The 21,828-nt window shown below is 37.7% G+C and overlaps 1 protein-coding gene across 1 annotated transcript in view; it reads right to left on the reverse strand.

The window, feature by feature from the left end:
- LOC134536306 (nephrin-like) overlaps nt 1-21,828 on the reverse strand; it is a 414,417-nt gene that overhangs the window by 158,871 nt on the left and 233,718 nt on the right. The window contains exons 5-6 of the mRNA XM_063376058.1: nt 17,879-18,024; nt 12,592-12,736 (exon numbers count right to left, since the gene is read on the reverse strand). Coding sequence (XP_063232128.1) covers nt 12,592-12,736; nt 17,879-18,024 — 291 coding nt within the window. The remainder of the gene's footprint in view (nt 1-12,591; nt 12,737-17,878; nt 18,025-21,828) is intronic.

Consider the following 21,828-nt stretch of genomic DNA (forward strand, 5'->3'; position numbering starts at 1 on the left):
TCTAAATAATTCTAACTGAACTGAAAATGCTTGCAATAGACATGACAACGAGCGAAACCTCAACCGTTGTAATAACACGTGACACGGTTATGCACGGAGGCTATGTGCGAATAGAAACCTCCGAGATATTTACGAGTTCCGAAACGCATAAAAAATTGGTTGTCTGTAAAGTCGGTTTACGGACGATAGTTTAACGTGACAACGTCATAACAAAACATTGATGAATTGATTGCATACTTTTATGAATAAAATTGAATAATTTTTATTGAATTATCACTATTTTGTATGCATACAAAGGAGTGAAATGAAATCTACAATTTAATTGATAAATTTACTTTTATTTGCACTCATTAATTCAATTATGTTTATTAATATAACAAACAGATTATTTTAACTATATCTTTTATAAATGTTTGCTATTTAACTTCTTCCAATCTGTGTTATTCTCTTAATGATACGACGATGATAGGAAAAGTAGGGAACGAATGGGAGTGTTTCAAGTTTAATGTGCCTCGAAAAAGTCAAATCGATGGTTGTTCCAATCGAGTGGAAGAGTGATAGATGCGGCGCAAGCGTACAATGAGCGTAACGTGACAATGAGTCTTCCTTTTTTCGTGCGTGCAGCCGGCGTTCAACGATTTATTAGACGTTGTCACGTCAAAAACCCCATTTACAACAGTCACGCCGGGCAGTTTTGGGAACGAACCCTCAGCCCAATCAACACGAGCGCTACGCGTTAACGATCACAGGGGCAACGAAGACACTTAAAACCCTTAGCCGGAGACGTGAAAATATTTGACATATCTGGTGACGTGGTGCCCCTCAGACCCCAAAATGTTTTGTAGAAATTAACTGATTAGAAATTATTTTTGTTCCATGTAAAATTATTTCATGCATTTTTTATACTTATTAATTACATTTAAAAATAAATTAGTAAATAATTATTTACCAATTATAGAAAACAATTTTTTCCATTGGTGCTTGCTCAAATAAATCTAAAAATGCCTATTTGTAATAATTGCTTTTTTTAAAAAAATAAGCAGATGGTAGCCTAAAAGTTTTATTTGCTATTCAATATAGATATAGTGACAAAATATAATCTAGAAAACTTCTACGAATAATAAGACTTTTTCATAAAATCTACAACAGATAAATTTTCCCAACAAAAAGAAATTACTTTTTTCCCCCCAAATATTTTCCTTGCATAACCAATGGTTAAACCACAACAAAATAAGTAATCTAGCTAACTAGAAAGCCCATACATACTTATATATTTTGAAAATGGCATTTTTACATAAAATATATTAGAAGAATATTGTTTGAAAAAATTTAATTTGTACGAATATTCACTCTGTAGTACAGTATTTGCACATGTTTGCTCTGCAATCATCACACATTGCTTTTACACACACACTTTCATCACTTAAGTCACTAAAAATATATTTCAACCACTTAGAAATAGTTTCGTCATAGTCTGGATCGCCCACACGCACACATGTTCGTTTAGAAGCCATTTTATCACTTCTGAGATAGAAACATATCTGGTGACGTGGTGCCACTACGACCCCAAGATATCTTTGCGACCTGATATATAGCGCCAGACAGTGTAAACAAATCTGACACTGCAGGAGGAGACTATGTGATATTCAAGCTTAAGGTAGATGGCACCACAAGGAAGTACCTCGAACGACACATAGATGGCAGCAAGTTAAAGTTTTGCTGGGGTCACGGAGACCCCACGTCTCCGGATAAGGGTTAATACGTACGTATATGAGATCATCCCTAAGACACATAAAAATTTTTTTTAATCGGATCTGATGTTGGTATTACAAATTTAATCATACTATACATAAATTAAATTGTTTTATTTTGTAAATCAAAAGTAATTACATTATATATCAAACAAAATTTTTTCATATCACCTGGAAGGCTAATGAAGTACATGTCATGATGAAAAGTTATTGGAACATGTCAAAAATAAAAAAAATAAAATAACGGTACCCAGAGGCGCATACCTTGTGCGGCCTGGCTTTTAACCAACACAAGTCAACTCTGAACACGGTGCTGTCACGTTGTATAGTGCCAATAATTTTGCCTTTAGGCATCCAATGAGCAAAAAAAAAAAAAAACTTTAAAACGTAGAAAGCTTTTTTTTTTCCTTCCATAAAACATAGTTTAGACTTTTGCGTTTATGCACCCCGTTTCACAGTCACGAGGTGATGAGCTTCTTAATTCCAGCGACCCTGACCCCTAAGCCCATGACGGTACCTAACAAACGTGGCGAAGCCTGCAAGCTGGTTATCGGGCAGGAAGATGGGACCCCAGACCGAGAAGAAAACGGAGGGCCGACGAAGTTTCGTCTAATTGGGGGAAGATCTTTCCTACCAGGGGACGACATAAGTCGAGCGTCAAACTTATCGTGGCGCGCCTTGATGAAGAGGAGTGAAGGAGGTAGGGGGAGGGGGAATCCATCAGGAACATACCGAAGGAAGTTCGGGGGTGCGTGTTGGACCAGGAAGCCGCCTGGCGGGAGATTGGGGAAGGCCTGAGAACTCCAACGGAATGGATAAAGGGTTGGTTGGGGGGGAGGGAGGGGGATCGCAGTGGATTCGACGGCATCTGGACTTAATAGATCTCGCTGCTTCATCTCTGATCCCTCCCCCCGGGCTCAAAGCAGGCGACCCTGCAGACACCACCCCAAAGGCGGGTCGGGACAAGTCATCTCCAATTCAAGCCGCAGGCGGCCGACGCAAGGGACTTCTAATTGAATACATCGGCGTCTGGCCGGCCGAGCAGGGTGCCACAAAGAGGTGGGCAATTAGAGCGGTCGCTCCCACCCGCCCCCATTCCCCCTGCCCGATGGGAGAATACGTGATTAATCAGCAGGAGGGAACTGCAGGCGCAAGTGGCCTCTGTGCTCTCCCCCCCACCCACCTCCAGCCGCGAGCCACTTGCCCTGTGCACTCGGGCTGGGACCAGCACGCGTGAATGCCACCCGCCAACAACCACCATTAAGTCGCGCAACTCAACACCAGTTCTCAGCACTCGCATTGCTAGAGACCTGTCAAATTCGCGGATTCATTTCGCGATAGGATGGAGTCCAAATACTTTTGACATCATTTTGCTTCATTGATTGGGCCAGAGTTCATCTGAAGGACTCCGGGCCAATGAAAAATCTTTAACAGAAGAATTGGCGAATCACGATCATTCCAGTCAACAGGTGTTATTACGAGTCGGTAACCAATCAGCAGATGTAATTTGCACGAGTGCATAGAGGATCATGGAGTCAGTCCTTTAGGGATTTTAAAACCGCGAATTTTAAAGGTCTCTACGCATTGCGAATTGCGTTTCAAATACTGTGCTTGTAAAGCCTCGTACCATAAACTTAAACATCGAGACGTTTCGCAAATGCGCTCGGAAACTACGACTAAATAATAATTTTTTTTTTTTTTGCCCAGTAAGGCACGAAGAATTGCAGTCTTAAAGTCTCAGTCTCCCACATGTTGATATTTTCGTTACTTTTATTTAAGAAATATTTCTGAAATTTAGACTCAATGTTTTCGACAGATATTCACCAAGTGTAACTTTCAGAGGTGTAAAATGGTGGGCAAGTAATTAAAAAGGCGCGCCTTTTTGTACGCCCATGGCATTACACTTCGTGAATTTCTGTAGAAAATATTTGTAGCAGAACAAAAAAAAACAGGGTAGGTATCTAGTCAAAAATTTTAAAAAACCTTCGAATACAAGTACATAATGACGAAAACACGAGAAAAAAAAAACATGGCGTGAAAGACCAAGCCATCACCTGTAGAACTAATGAGGACCACGCGTAAGAAATTTCGCTGTACCCTTTCCGTACTCTCTTCAGGACATAATAAATGATTTTTGATGGTCGTTTACGCGAATTTATTTAATTAATTTTGTATAGAATTTTTATTGAAATGATATATGTCAAAAACAAAATAAATGTGCTTCATCGGTGAAATTACTAAGCGAAATCAATAATAGGTTGAGACCGAAAAAAAATTCGTGGATTCATTTAACGGTGGGCTAAAAATTTGCTTGTGCTATTGGCTCACTGTTCATCTGAACGACTTTGGGCCAGTGAGAAACCCTCAACGAAAGAAGTATCGAATCACAGGCAAACGAGTTGAGACAACTCACAAGTCAACAGCCAATGGAGGAACTAGCGCTTTTTGCCCGAGTAATACATGGGACTGTGTATTAAGTACCTCCTAGAGGTCATCGAAACCACGATTTTTTTTCCAGTCTCTATAAGTAGGTCTTGAAAAGTGCAAAATGATTAATTCTTCAATATCGTAGTGTTTCGTGGCCACAGTCGCTACTGCTTCTTGGCTTCTGGATTGACTGTGGAAATAATTGTGTGCCTGACGCTTTAACATGGCTGTTTGCAGCCATATTCAAGGACAATTAACAACTGAATGACTGGTGTTTTGCTACAGTGCTTTAATAGGGCCATTCTCTCTTAAAGGGCCCCGCCCACCCGGGCACACTCACAGTGTTGCAGTGCTTTAGAAAAATCAACGCGATTTGAAAACTGCTTAAGATATTCGCGTGGTGTCTATTTACGAAAATCATTTTAGAATTTCCTGAGCACCGAAAAGTGGATTTTATTTCGGATAAGGTTTTTAAACTTTATTTTAAGAAGATTTATAATATCTAAACGGCGTGTTTTAGGAATAGAACAACCGGTACAGATTATTGAAATTTTTTAAGGACTTGAGTTACACCTTTGGCATCATTTCTAAGCCAAATCATCTTACGGCTAACGCTCAAATTTCACAGTTGTCCTATCTACGACGAGAAGACTGCGCGCCAGTTAAAGAGGCGACACCGCGCTAGCAGCACCAGCGAACTTTGCGCTTATCATCCCGCCTAATCAACACAAATACACACCTGACTAGGCGGGTGCCTTAAGCTGTGATTACTCCCTGTAGGCAGCCATGCTTTACCCGGCATAAAACTAGACCTTCAATTGTTAATTGTCCTTGAAGATGGCTGCAAAAAGGCATGGCGAAACGTCGGACATACCATCATTTGCAAGGAACTTGCCTCAAAAGGAAATAAGTATTTATGATTTATGCATTCGTTGCTTGTTTATCACACTGTAAATCACTATACGAGTTAGCTGTACCGACCAACTCTCATATGAATTTTAAAAAAAAATACTGCTGAACAACATTGGTGACATACGTAATTCTACAACAACCACAACGGGAGATCTTATTATTGTAGGCTTCTGAACACCCACGGCCACCAATTAATTGGTTTACATAACTGGAGAACCACGGCAGTGATTCGTTTCTGATAATAAGTGTGATATCAGTAAGTGGACATGAAGCTTTAAGGGTGTTATTCACAGGGAAACACCTCGGTCTTTAAAAGGCCTCTGTACGAGAAAGCATAATCATAGCACGTTACTGTAGGCATTTGCGGAAATATGTTTGTGCGATCGCATGGATAATTATTTCCATTTACATGAATTTGAGGCAAGATAAAAATTCTTATATCATTAATACTAATACAAGTTTCAAATTCAGATTTTTTTTTAGCATCCGAAAAAAATCATATATATTTTTAATAATGCTTTTAAGTACCTTTATATTTGAGCTAAAAAATATTTTTAGGATTAAATGATTATAATAATCATTAGGACGAAAATTAAAATTTATTTATAGTTTTAAACAAAATGAGCAGTTAATAGTTATGAAAAACTGTTGTTTTCAATGAGACCTGATAGAGAATTAAGTATCAATTTTAAAATGGTTTTCTTTTACGTTTCACAACGACATTGCAACAGCGTCACCAGAAGCATGCACCGACGGACACGTTGTGAACTCACGAGCGAAGGACCTTGACGCGAACTGTAATATCATGTATGGCGGACACATTCACGCCGTTCATGCTGCAGTATTACCAGCGTGCATGGCCCCGCGCGGGGACGCACCACAACGCCGAAATACCACAACGCCGAACATACAATAGCGCCGAAAGCCATAACGCCGAATGCCAAATTGACTACAACGCCGACAGCTAGAAAAATGCTGTGTACCACAACGCCGAATTACCACAATGCCGAAATACATTAACGCCGAAAAATGTCATTGCAGGACTGCCACAAAGGTTAGGTTAGGCTAGGTTAGGCTAGCCTAGCCTAGTCTACGTGAGGCTAGCCTAGGTTAGGATAGGTTGTGGTATTTCGGCGTTAAGATACGTTTAAGAAACACACACAAAAAATTATTCAGTTGTTTTTCATTTTGCTCCTGTGGCCCCCCCACCAAGCAGCAATATTTTTCGGCGTTACTGTATTTCGGTGTTGTGGTACACAGCAGTTTTCCAGCTGTCGGTGTTGCGGTCAATTTGGCATTCGGCGTTATGGTATTCGGCGTTATTGTACGTTCGGCATTGTGGTATTTCGGCGTTGTGGTAACGACCCATGGCGCGCGGCTGCAAGCGACACCTCGCGACTAGCTCTAGGCGGGCGGGAGGCGGGGGTGCGATTGGCACCGACGATGGGTTGACGGGGGCGGACGCGATGAGTAATTCACCAGCCGCGGGAATCGGCCTTCCCGGAACACAGCCAGGAGTCAATAAAAAAAGGGATCAATTTTTTTTATAAAAAAGGTCATTCGTAAAATAACTCCAGCCGTCCACGTCAACTCAATCCACGAAACATCCATGAAGGGAGCACAAGCTGGAATAAAGTCCTTTAAGAGATGTAGAATGGAGACGAAGCCCAAACAATTTTTGCGCCATATTGGATAGATCGTTTTACGCTTTATTTTTTTTCGCACACTTTTGCATACACTTGCACACTCTTTTGCACACATGTGCACTTTTTGCACACACTTGCAAACACTATTGGAAATATTTGCACCTTTTTTTTCCACACATGTTTACACTCAATTACTTGCACACACATGCACATAATTTTGCACACACTTGCACACAATTTTGCATACGCTTTTGCACATACTTGAACACATTTTTGCACACATTTAGGCAAACTTATGCACAGTCTTCTGCACACACATTTGCACACACTTGTACAAAAGCGGACACCTTTTTACACACATTTTCACACTTTTGCAAACAATTTTTAATGTTTTGTGAGGTTTGCTGTACGACTCAGTTTTTTTTCCTTTGAGACTTTTACTGTGTTATTTTTGTATAATTTTAATAGGCTTGATTGGATTACTGCAATTCTAAATTGGTTTAACTGCAGCGTTATATATATTGTTTTGGCCCTGTTTCTCAGGTGATCATGCGCTATTATTGGCAGTGTAGATATGGCCTGTATGTACCTGTATGTTCGTGAAATTTAATATATAGACGTTAATCAAGTGGGTGCGCCATATTTTCGATACTTATAACACTTTCTCAGATGGCAGCACCGCGTTTTCACATTTCCATTCCAAAATACTTCCGTTCCATTTACAAAATTATTCCTACCAAATGCCGTGTACCGAGAGTTAAGGTGTTTAGTAATAAAAAACGGGATGAGTTCAAATATACTTAGTTTTAAATTTTTATATTGGTATCCCTGATCATAAAATATTAGAGGTTCATAACATTAGGGAGTTTGGTTTTAGTAATACTAAGCATAACTAGCAAATCAAATTTTATGTTAGATAAGAAATTTAATTTATGTTCTCCACATTTCATTTTATAATTCAATTTTATAAAATATTTAAAAATATTTGAGCTACTTGTAATAAAGTGAAACTTTTTAATTATTCTAAGCTTAACTTGAGTTATAATAAATGAATGCATAATGTAAATGAATACATAATCTTAATTAAAATGAAGTAGGCGCGTATTTAACCCTTTTTCAATGTCTACCTCATGAAATGAAAAGGAGATAAGTGTGTTTTTATCTAGGTAAACTATGTATTCTAACACAATGAAACTGGAGTTATGAAATCAGATGATTAATCTTTATTATAAATAAAAGGGCCTATGAATAACAGCTTAAATATATAACTATTTAACAGTTTTGTTATGAAATAATTCTTTTATGCACCTGATAACTTATTGTGTATTTTTCTGTAGTAAAAATGTGTGGAAATAATCATATACTTATCATATAATAATCTTTCAAAGGTAAGATATCAGCAATAGCGTTAAATTCCATGAGCCAAGCCGCAGGTAGTATCTGCATAAGAATACGTACGCATTTACACTTAACAAACAGACAATATTATTTCACAAATTATTATTGTTCCAAAAATATATTCTGAATTTAAACTAAAAAATTATTGAAAATATTTCCAAAGAAGTATGTTCAAGAAATCTAATAATTTTTTAAAATAAAATCTAAAAAAATGTTTTGCTGTTGTTGACAAAAAACACGAAAGTCTTGTATACAAACAAAAATAAAAGTTTTGTGTAATTACTATTATAAAACAATAAAAATCACAGTAATCTAACTAATCGATAAATTTAATATATGTATTGTTTAGTATTTGCCAAAAAAATTCAAATTTCCATTTTTTTGTAATCGTAGTTATTAACGAGGTAAGAGAAAGCATACATGAATAATGTGAACATTTGCCGTTCTTGAATTATTTATTACCATACAATAACCACACATTTGAAAATAAATTATTAACAAGCACGTGGTTTGTGGACACCAAGCTATTTAATATTCATGCGTATCGAATATGAACTTTCTCTTCCAGCTAGGCTCAAAGCGCCAATTCTCAGGGGACACAGTAATCACCAGCATTAAAATCATGCTTGTTTTAGAAGATTTATAGAAAGCCGTAATAAAGAGTTTACAGTTATATTTATTGTAAAAAGTTCCTACTAGTAACGAATACACATTCACATCTATATAAATAAAAATGTTAATGTTCGTTCGTTCAAAATAATATAATCTCCGAAAGTTCTTCCCCGATTCCTTTGAAAATTTGACACAGCATAGCATTAGAATACGCGTGTGTTTTATATACTATTTTCTTTCCTGTTACAGGTAAAAATATAGATAAAATATAGATAGGTAAAACATAGATTTGTAATATTTTCATTGCTATAGTGTGACATATATAGATATATAGAGATAAAGAGAGATAGTGAGAGATATATATGTAGACATAGATATAGAGAGACTGAGTAAATAAAATAGATGTACACAGATAGGGAGATAAATAGAGGAAGAGAGATAGAGAGATGCTTTCTATATGTGTATGTACTACATACAAATTATAAAAAAAAAAAGAAAACATTGAGACATTGCAAAGTACGCAGGCCATTAGGTGGTATATAAATATAATTAATAGAATGATAAAAATTTCTTTGTTGTTCGTAAGAAATAAAATAAAAAATTACTTTAACAGTTTAAAATGTTCTTAAGTTGCTTTACAGCTTTATTCTAGATGGATATTAGATATATATTTTAGATAATTAGATTTATTTTGGGCTATTATTATATTTGTTACTGAAATATGAATTTAAATTTTAAAAAAATACATATTGTTTGTATTATTGGCTTACGGTGCGAAATCCTACTGTTTTAAACTCTTTCACTTACATGCACCATTTTTTTTTTTTTTTAACTTGTTTTCACAGGTAAACCTCAAGAATAGACGACAAAGCGAAGGTAGGGAGGACAGGACGTTAGTTTCTCTATTAGAATCCTACGAATGGACCGATATTGATTCATTTATAATTACACGTATATTAAAATTTTTATTTAGTAGGAGGGAATTTTCATAACGAAAGAAAGACAATTTTTTCCTAAAAAAAACATTAATATATATTTACAGACGTAACGTGTGATGCCACAACCCGCAATAGAGATCGCAATAGGGTGCAACCTACTGCCAATGTTTATAGATTCAATATTAATTCCATTTAAATTTTTTTAAAGCAGTCAAAAATAAAGTTTATTATTCTTGCCTCTGTAACTATGTCTTTGATATTGCAGATAATAGTTATATTCATCATGATATAGATGCACACAGATCTAAGACCATCAAAAATACTAGCAATGAATACGGAAATAAGTAAATTTATCTAAATAAATCTTAATTTAAGACATAAAATCATTTTTTATGAGATAAATTTTAACATATATAAGAAAACACTCTAATACTAAGTAAGGATGAACAATTAGTTCTTTGAGGTGAAACAGAACGACAACCACTTAAAAGCTTACTATATATTAAAAGGAACCCACTCCCTAAGGTTTAAAAAAAATGGTCTGAATTTCTTGAATCGGGGTCTCCTGAGCCCTATTGTCTCTCGACAGCACTATTACTGGGTGTTTCACAAAGCAAGCGCTCGCCGTGGAGATCAAAACTTAATAAAAAAATTGGTTGTCTGTAAAGTCGTTTTACGGACGATAGTTTAACGTGACAACGTCATAACAAAACATTGATGAAATGATATGCTTACTTTATGACTAAAATTGAACCATTTTTATTTTAATAATAAAAGAATAAATACTTGAAATTATACTAGTAATCAGATTTTTAAAATGCAAGAATAATTAACTTTTATTGCCGAAATTGTTGTAATAAGCAATGAAAACCACATTAACTTTTCACTTCACTTTATAAACAGTTGAGTGGAAGAGAGATAGATGCGGCGCAAGCGTACAATGAGCGTAACGGGACACAGCGTAACGGAACAATGCGCGTAACGGGATACTTTTTCGTGCGTGCAGCCGGCGTTCATCGATTTATTAGACGTTGTCACGTCAAAAGACGTAAAAATAACTGAACTATTTCCAGCCAACTATGATGGTAGCGAAGAGACGTAATCACAAAGGAGTAACTGTACTCATGGAACATAAATCTTTTTTTACAAATACCTGAAGTCTGTTTGTTTGTTATCACACTACACGAACTGAACAATAGGAAATTCTTATTAATACATTTATGGTATTAATTTTATGGGCATCATGATTTGAGTTATGTGCCTATATGCGCCCATTTGTTTATGAGTTACTGACAGTCACTAAATACCCAACAGAATGTTATCAACATAAACAATGGCAGGATAAATTGACCACCAGAAATGTAAAATAAAAATAGTGATTGGTACATAAATCTAAATGTTAATTAAATAAAAAAAATATTTTTACAAATTATAACAAAAATGAAATGCTTAAGTTCCGCATGTCAAATGGCAATGTGATAATGTAACCCAGTTAAAAGCTAAAAGATATAAATAAATATTTTTTACACGCAGAAGTTTATCATAGATACGTATTTGCACATTCACAAACAAGGAAAAAAAGAACAAAGCCAATATTAGAAACAACTTTCTACACATCAAAAAACTTAAAATATTTATATATTTAACTGACATAGTAGTTTAAGAGAAGAAAGCTACGTGGAAAAAGTAATAATGTTTGGTCCGAAGTAAAAAGGTGGGAAGATAACCGAAATACACTATATTTGATTTTAAATTTGATTCAAATTTCTGTGAGTGCGTTATGAAAAAATGACAGTAATTTTTTACGTTGCGCGCGCACTATGTAACGAAATTTTCAATGTATAAAAAAAAGCTTCATTAAAAAAAGGCTAAGCCTACATACAAATAAAAATTATATATGTGCTTTTAAATTTTATACTTTAGTGACTGATATTGAATTCTGGTCCATATAATTGAATATATTTAATTATTGTGAACATTAGTGATAGAAATTATGTTAACAAAACTTTTTCAAGTGTAATTACAAGTGTATTTATATAAGGGAGGTTAGGTTATACGTCTTTACGCTCGTTATGAAAAAAAAAAAAAGAGAATGAATTATAACGATGCGGACGCAGCATGCAACCCAAATTTACACGATTAAAAAAAGACTAATAAAAATTAAAACTAGAAATTAATTTTTTTAATAATATAATTTAGTTGTTTATATCGAATAGTTTTCTATATAATGAAAACATTTATTTATTGTGAATATTAGTGCTAGAAATTGTGTTTATCAACTATTTCAAGTGTTACATATTCATATAAGTGTGGTTGTGTTCCCGTATGTACAGTTTAATTGCATTACAAATAAAAAATTATAACATTATTTTTTAAAAACCAATTAAAACATAAATTTTAATAAACATTAAGCATTTTTTATAATTCATTAAAATTTATCTCAATTATTTAACTTAATTAAATAATTATTTATTTTAATACTAATTCTAACATTAAAATATATTTTCTGAAATATTTTTTTTAAATTTGACTGAATTTAGACTTTAAAACCGTATGTATAACATTACTCCAGTCCTTGAATTATTTATTTATTATTAATTATTTGCATGTAAAATTAAAGTAAGTATTTTTTTATCACGCAAAGTAAGTATAACTTCTAACGCGTGTACGTAAGTAATTGTAACAGTTTTATCACCTACGAATTAAAAAAAAATATTCGTGAAACATATTGAAATAAAGAAATAATTTCGATAAACCAAGATGACGTCTGCGGGTTCTGGTTCCTCCTCTCCCGGCTCGAAGGTCGAGAGGGAAGCCGCGCAGCGAGGTATCGATCGGGACGTCTCGACAGCGACGGACGGCGACGGCGCCAGCGCCACGGGGCGGGCGGCGAGGAGGGGAACTTACAAACCACGTCTATCTTCCAGCTGGCCTCGAGGAAGCCGTGCGTGATGTTGGGGTTCTCGGCGCGGCACGTGACGGACTTGCCGTCGTCCTCCGTCATCGGCACGAAGTTCAGCTCGCTGACGGTGGCGTTTTCCCGCGTCTCCTCCTGCAAGGGGGGGGTGAAACCATCACTCACATGTCTGTCCGTCTGTCTGTCTGTCCGTCTGCGACAATCGACCACCCGCGCCGAGGTAGAGACCTGGAAAATTCGCAGGTTCATTTCGTGTTACGCTGAAATTCAAATAATTATACCTTAGTGCTGCTTCTGTCATTGGTTCACTGTTAATCTGGAGGACTGAAGGCTAATTAGAGACCCTCGCTCGTAGAAGTGTCGAATCACAGGCCACCCAGTCGAGACGACTCGCAAGTCAGCAGCCGATGAACAGTTGGCCTTTTTCCCGAGTGTGTAGAGGATATTGGAGTCCATCCTGGAGGTCATTTAAACCGCGAATTTTTCCGGTCTCTACGCCGAGGTTAACACCAACGACGGAACAATCAAGAGGCAGAAAGTAGCTTGGCTTCTGGGTTGTAGCCGACGCGTCCTTGGCGCAATCCTTTGGTCGACATTGCAGTCGCCATCATCAGGGAGGTAGGAAACTGCTCCCTGATGATGGCGACTGCAACGTCGACCCGAAACGTCGGTGAATTATTCGCAAAGGACGCGGCTATACATACGATCCGGAAGCCAAGCTACTTCGGACAATGGCCGTGATAGCCTGCAAACATTATTAGTAAGAGGCAATACTTTTAGAACTACATACTTCATGGTTCGTACCCCACGGTAACCAAACGATTGAGTACAATTATGAAGAAATGTTAAGGACCTATCAAAAATAACTTTTTGAAAAATGAAAGGGAATCTTTCAGTTACCTTGGTAACGATCAAATTAAAGTGTTCTCATGACGCAGAAAATAATTACAATACGAAACTCGGATATTGAAATTTAAAATATAATTCTTTAAAACAATACCGAGAGTGATATATGCACGAACCTTTCAAAACCTTACTAAAATTCTGTTTAACAAGATGGTACAGTTTTTTATTTTCTTATTTTCAGGGCTAGCCAAACAACAGGAGTATTGAACGTGTCACATCAAAGCTGAACATGTGACATTTTCCCCTAGATGGGAATCATCATTGCCTGCTTTTCCAGACGTTATACGTCGTCAGGCGCGTTGTGGGTGAAATTTTAGATGCACCAGAAATGAAATAAGCGCGCGTTACACATTGGAAATCTAACAGGTTGAAAATCCATTGCGCTTGCACGCAGAATTTGCTTTAGCCACGAGCCGAAATCGTCGAGATGGCGGACACACGTGTTTCAGCATGCGACCGTATATACTATCGGGGCAAAAATACTAAGCCCAATGATGTGTTAAAGTAAACTTTACGGATTTTAAAACACTTATTATTTATAGACAAGGCAATTTTTTTTGGAACAATCATGGCGTCAAAGATATTTAACATTTTTTGTTCTATAAATCAGTAAAACCGCGGCGCTTTTTTCCCAATTTTCTTTTAAATTAAAAGTTTCAGTCCAATATATAAAAATTAAAACAAAATTATTCTGAAACATTTTAAATCATAATTATAACACAAAGTATTTGTATGTTTTTTTGTTTTTGCTTATACGACAGAAATAAGTCTGTAAATACATCCTACAATCAAAACCTAACCTTATTGAGCTTATTCGGCTTAGTGATGATCTGCAGGATATTAGAGCTGCAGTTGTAGAATGACTTGCCTTTGGAAAATACACAATGCCTGTGTGACTCCCTTCCGAACCGAATCAGCGTTTATCCCAAAGCCCATGCGGACACTACATATTTTTAACCACTTGTATTTCTGCACTGATAATTGCCATTTCAGTAAGTGCAGGAAATTTTAATTAATTCTCACCAGGCTTTTAGATACTTTCACTACTTTTTTTTCGGTCAATGTGTAATAGCTGACAGTGTGTTTGCCGGAAAAAAAAATGGCCAAGACAGACCATCTTCATTTCAATTCTGAGTTTGATACTAAAAAAACCTAATAATTTGTTGTATTTTCACTTATCTGTTACCAAATACATTTACATTAAAATAAACATATAACAAAGTACAAAGTACAAATAAACAAAGATAAATAAAATATTCAAAGGATAGTTAGCAGTGCCACTAATGCAAGAAAAAAAAATGTTTAAGATGAGGAAAAAAAAGTTTCGAAAAGCTTTTCTGCCGTGGAAATAATTAATACAGCTATAGCGCCTCATGATTAAGGCTTTAAAAAGGTACTTCCCTTCTTTTAGACTTTACAGTTAAGACTGCTGGTAACAGCAGTACTCGACTTGCAAAAGTGGGCCGGTATCTACTTTTAATCCTACTTTGAGTCTTTTATATATAAGCCTTTCTTCACTTAATTCTTTCCTTCTTTCCTTTTATCTCTCCCCCACCCCCCGTTTCGTAATTGCATTTCACGCGTTGAAAATAACGAGGGGAAAAAAATAAGCAAAACGATGGTGGAGAAGAGGCTGGAAGAAAAATGGAGGACAGTTTTACGTCAAAATACTGTGGCGCGTGTAGCCCGATTCCATTTATGCGACAACAAACTGGGTTTTGTTATTTAAGAGTCGTACCGGAGCCATCCTATCGCAACAATTTTTTACACTAGAAATTACAGATATTTTAATGAAAAATGTTAATTTGTTACATAATTTTTGAATGTATCACATAAAACAATTAAACCAAATAGTTTCTTTCGTATTAAAAAAAAAAGAAACTTGTTAAATTTTTCTGCTGTATTGAGCCAGTAATTTTATGCAAATGATAACTATGTTCAAAAGTTATGAATTAAATTATATCTCACTAAGTTAATAAATTAAAAAAAAGTCAATTAGAGGTTTACGTGCGAATATTAATACATCAATGATAAGTTTCCAATCTGAATATTGTAATTTTTAAAGTAATGGATGAACTAAGGTTGCGCAATGTCACAAGGTTACATATCACAGAGTTTCAGGTCACCATTATCACCGGAGGAGCCAAAGAAGAGATGGTATTGATACCATGTAATCTCATTATCCCAACAAACTAATTTTTCGAATCTAAAACACTAACAATTCACTTTGAAAGTGGCAATTTCAATTAATGTAAACAAAATTCGAGGAAAAACACCAAAAAACTAGCACGAATACATCTGCGGAACCACATGTTTTTCGCAAGAACAGCTAGCTATATGTTGGCTGCTCGCTTTAATGAGAACCAAAAATCTCTAGACATACATATAAAACAATCAATCTTGAAATATTGTTCACAAAGATGTATTTAAACGAATTTTCGGCTCTCAAAACACCACAATAAAATTTTTTAACCCCATGTTAAGGCGCCCTGTCTCACACAGTAACATTAGTATATCTATTGAAAATATGTGAGAAATATTTACCAATAAAGATGTATTGATAATTGAATTTTTTCCAGGAATATTTAAAGTTCTGTCGTAAAAACGGCAATACATACAACAGTCAACCTTAGTGTGATTATAGCCCAAACTCTAAGGTATAACAACAAATATTAAAATTTGGCCAAGTGCGAGTTGCATATTGTGGAGGTGCGGAACGCTTGGAGAGCGATTCTGACTCCCATATAACAGGTTTTTTTTTTAGTTAAATTTAACTGTGAATCCACAGGTAAGACCGCGGGTTGCAGCTAGAATGGATATATAGCTTTGGTTCTTGTCGAACATACCTTTAACATGAAAAGATTCACAACTCACATTGCGCCGCTTTACTTGATTGATTGCTTTACTTGCTTTACTTGATTCCAATAGCAACAGGTACGTAACTAGAGGGGCACAGACGGGGGTTGTGCCCCGGGTGCTAATGCTGGCTGAGTTACAATGGATATTTACGTTAAATCGCAATGTTAGAATACACAAAAATAAACGTTTGTGGGAAGATGAACTGAATTATTTGTATTAAAAGATACATACATTTTTATAGTCAAATATATTTTTAAAGAAACTGTCATTTTTCGCGTACCATCCAAAATGCGCTGTATTGAAAATGAAATTACTGTAATTAAATACATTTATTAACATTCTAAACTGAATCAAAAATACTTGCATTAGTGGAATTAATATGTGGTAGCGATATAAAGTATTGACGGGAAAGATTTTGGGTTAGTTGATTGTTTTTAAAAGGAAAAAAGTTTTTTTTGGTGAGGGGGGGGGAGGGTTCACCAAGATGAGCTTAATTTATGGGTGGAAACTAGCTTACGATAAAACTGACACAATAAATATGGCCTAATTTCCAGCCAAGTTGGCATGCTTCACTGGTAATTTTTTTTTCAAAGACAGAACATAACCTCAAAATTGCCATTGCATGACAGCAGAAACGTTTCCTGGCAGGGTGCAATACGCTCCCGTTAACGACACAGTGGCTCGATATAGAATAAACAAAGGGAGTATTGCCGGATTGAAGAGAACACACAGTGCCTGCTTTTTTTTTTATAACTTTATAAATGCCTTCTTTTCTCCCGGCTGTGATATTTTGGTATGCCATTGGTAGGGACTGGAAAAAATTCGCGGTTTCAATGATCACTGGGATAGACTCCACGATTCTCTATGTTCTCGGGCAACTATCACCTGCGGTCATTGGCTACCGACTCGGGACACCTGTTTACTGCGATTCTTATGATGCGATACTTCTTTTGTTGAGTGTTTGCCATTGACTCAGAGTCATTCAGGTAAATTGCAGTCCGATCACTGACGCAGCATTAAGCTAAACGAGTTTTGATTCCAGCCATTGGCGTAGCTGTGTTCATAAAGTTGGGGGAGACAAATAATGATTTTGATGTCATGTAAACCCATTCTCCTCTTACTAAGACGGGGAGTCCGGGGGTCCTCCACCGGAAAATTTTGATTTTAAAAGTGCAAAATAGCGGTTTTTAAGCAGTTTTTGTATCTAACCATTGGATGCATCGATGTTAAAATTATTATTGTTTATTTAAGATAAAATTTGATGAGTGAAGAAATTACAAATAAAGTTGGGCAGAATAATATTATAAAATAAAAATATAACGTTCTAGAAAGTTGGGGGGGGGGGGACAGTCCCCTCCACCCAAAAAAATCAGGGGGTCACGTCCCCCTGTCCACCCCCCCCCCCCGGTTCCTTAGCCCCTGATTCCAGCCTGTCTCGTAAGGAATCCGCGAATTTTTCCGGTCTCCAGCCGTCGGAGGGGGTACACGCACGGCCAGCAGGGAGCAGCTCACCTTGACCCTCTTGAGCTGGCGCTTGCCCTTGTACCACGTGATGACGGCGGGCGGGCGCGACCCCGCGGACTCGCAGGCCACCTCGTAGCGGCGGTCCGCCACCAGCGGCGACTGCTTGGACAGGATGCGCACCGTCAGCGGCTTCACTGCGGGCCCAAGAGACACCCACTTCACATCGCCACCAGGTGCTCCGCCGGACCGTGATACCAAGTGCTCTACCGGACCATGTTACCAAGTGCTCTGCCTGACCGTGATACCAAGTGCTCTACCGGACCATGATACCAAGTGATCTACCGGACCATGATACCTAGTGCTCTACCGGACCATGATACCAAGTGCTCCACCGGACCATGATACCAAGTGCTCTACCGGACCATGATACCAAGTGATCTACCGGGCCATGATACCTAGTGCTCTGCCTGACCATGATACCAAGTGCTCCGCCGGACCGTGATACCAAGTGCTCTGCCGGACCATGATACCAAGCGCTCTACCGGACCATGATACCAAGTGATCTACCGGGCCATGATACCTAGTGCTCTACCGGACCATGATACCAAGTGCTCCACCGGACCATAATACCAAGTGCTCTACCGGACCATGATACCAAGTGATCTACCGGGCCATGATACCTAGTGCTCTACCGGACCATGATACCAAGTGCTCCACCGGACCATGATACCAAGTGCTCTACCGGACCATGATACCTAGTGCTCTACCGGACCATGATACCAAGTGCTCTACCGGACCATGTTTCCAAGTGCTCTACCGGACCATGTTACCAAGTACTCTGCCTGACCATGATACCAAGTGCTCTACCGGACGGTGATACCAAGTGCTCTACCGGACCATGTTTCCAAGTAGGCCTACTATACCTGACCATGATACCAAGCGCTCTATTGGACCATGATACCAAGTGCTCTACTGGACCATGATACCAAGTGCTCTACCGGACCATGATATCAAGTGCTTTACCGGACCATTATACCAAGTGATCTACCGGATCATGATACCAAGTGATCTTCCAGGCCGTGATACCAAGTGCTCTACCGGACCGTGATAACAAGTGCTCTACCGGACCATGATACCAAGTGATCTACTGGACCGTGATACCAAGTTGTCTACCGGACCATGATACCAAGTGCTCTACCGCACCATGATACCAATTGCTCTAGCAGACCATGATACCATGTGCTCTACCGGACCATGATACCAAGTGCTCTACCGATCATCATACCAAGTGCTCTACTGGAACATCGCAACATCAATCGAGTTTAAAACAGAAATCTTAAAAGGAAGGGGTTCTGGCCTCGCCACCTGGCAATATCAAATATTTTCGAAGAAAATCTCAAGGGATAAATTTGTTTGAATCAACACAGCAAAGGACCTAGCTTTGTCTACTCGTTAAAGTCACCACTTGTGAACTGTAGTGATAGTCGCCCGCGTAACATAATAAAGAGCCTGTTAGTAAACATGTGGTTGCAACAGGATATAGAAGTTCTGGTAGAGCATGTAAAAAAAAGGAACAATTAATCAAAATTGCAATTTTAGCAAATAGGTGTGAGAAATACAAGATGGCAGGCCTTATATCGTTTGAATAAAACAATTTAAAAGCCTGCTCTGTAAATGTACACAGCTGACATAATACACCACTAAAAAGAAAACAGGAATCCACCAAAAAAATTCCGTACGCTAGTGACTCGATCGGTGCCGGATTATAGAATTCGAAAATGGTGTATTTCCGGATTAAAGAGAAATAACAATACCTGCAAGTTTTAACTTTATAAATGCCTTTTCTATGGCCTGTGATATTTTTTATGCCATGGGGGAAAATACATATTAATACTGTTACGATTGACCGCGGGTTCGTAAAGGATAGCACCATTAAAGATTTTATTACACTACACAGTTTTATTGATGGCCACTACTTATGTCACTTAGAATTAATCTTATAAAATGTCAAATAATCAATTGCACTTAAAAAATAATGTTGCTTCCCCAGTCACTCTCTTCACCCTCCACACGCCTCGCTGGACCGCACCTCTGGCGCAACTCTCGCCGCAGCACCCCTCATGGATCTCCGCCGCGGGACTCCATCGCCGCACTCCACCGCCGCCGACGCACTTGCCTTTGCCGAGGGTCCGCCCGACTCCTCGTTCGGAACTTAGCTTGACACTCCGCCGCGCCCGCGACACTATCGCCCGGAACTGAACTCTCTGCCCTGGAACCTTCGTCCAGGGACTTCACCGCTCTATCGCCCGGAAACTCCGCCGCGGGAAAACTCCCGGTTGAACTCTGACTCTCGTCCTTGGCTTATATATCAGCCCAGGCGCTTTCCAGAAATCACGAGCGCGGCTGGGTCCAGTCGCGTCATTCCGCGCCGACCCGACGGCGGAAATCTCTCGAAACACGTGTCGGCGGCTCGCGTAACTCCGCAGCTGTCAGGTTTCGGATGTCAAACTAACAGCGCTGCGCGGAGAGCTGAGGGCTGGAGGGAGGGGAAGCGGCGATCCAGGTGCGCTCGGAACGTCTCATGTTGCGCGGCCGCATGATGTCAGCCACCTGTGTACCTGCACGTGTCGCGGCCTTGCTCACGTTCGTAACAATACCTACATGTTATACTGTTATCACCCAATTTACTTCTGTTATGAAAATAAACTTTTACTTATTATATTAGTCTGTTTGGGGAATTTAGACATTGTTTGAAGTAACACATTAAATATTTATTTTTACAACACACATGAATGAACGTAAAAAAATATTTTTTCTTGTTTTAAAACAAATTACTATTTAGTTAGAGAGAAGCTACAGCCATTAAATAAAAATCAAACCACAACGGTTTGATGTTCTACGACACACAAAAAAAAATCACGAAAGCAATGAAAGCCTTTCATCACGGCCGAAAAGGCAGGGAAGATTCCTGTAAGAGTCCAAGTGCCTGGAAATCCCGGAAGGCCTAAATAACATATGAAGCGACGCATGAATACACTCGTTAAACATTAATTCGCAGAAAAGTCTGCCACGCCTCTCTCTCTCCACCAGCTATCTCCCCGTCCCGCCCTGTTCCCGCCAGACCGCGCAGACGTCTTTCCCCACATCCCTGCCTTCATCATTGATGAGCCCGAGGCACGTGAAACATGTATCGAGTTTTGCACGACCGCCCGTGTTCACACAACTGATTAATTTATAACAGGATCCCTGACGAAGCTGCCAAACAAGGAACGGTTACTCCGGTTTAGCTGTAGGTACAACGAAAGTAAGTTTTACAAGGCTAAAAGTAAAAAAAAAAAAAAACCACAACTTTATGTTTTTCTGCTACAAATAAACAATGGAAGCGTACTAAACTTATCCAGGAACCATTTAGAATAATGGACAACACAAATAACGTCAATTTGAGTCAGTTAGGGGTCTAAATTTCATTTGTTAATAATATCGTTTTATAATTACACACACTTAGTACATGTTTCTTTACATCTACAATTTTCAATACATATATATATATAATTTTTTTTAAATAATGTAATATTTTTAATTAATCGAAAACGATTAAAATTTGTATATTAATCGTTTAAACATTTATACGTGTTTACTTCAGAAAACATGAATATGATACATTCAATTTATTTTACTGACCAAAAGTAAAAAAAAAAATAATAATCACAATATTTAGGAACACAAATTATAAGTGATAAAATTTAAGTTCAAAAAACTGAAATTTCAATTTTTTTTAAAATGCTGTTGTTTTGCCATACACCAACTGTACATTACACGGTTACTTGAGAAATTTCCTGAAAACCTTAACAGAATAGATAAAAAAACGAAACTTGTAGCTTCTTCCTTACTAATGATTGCAACCGTTTGCATACCATTTTGTTCCTTAAATTGTATTTCCTCATTTAAATATAATTAATACCAACCCAGGAAAATATACACTTAATGACTGATATGTA

The sequence above is a fragment of the Bacillus rossius genome, chromosome 10 (assembly GCF_032445375.1).
Source record: "Bacillus rossius redtenbacheri isolate Brsri chromosome 10, Brsri_v3, whole genome shotgun sequence".
Taxonomy (NCBI): domain Eukaryota; kingdom Metazoa; phylum Arthropoda; class Insecta; order Phasmatodea; family Bacillidae; genus Bacillus; species Bacillus rossius.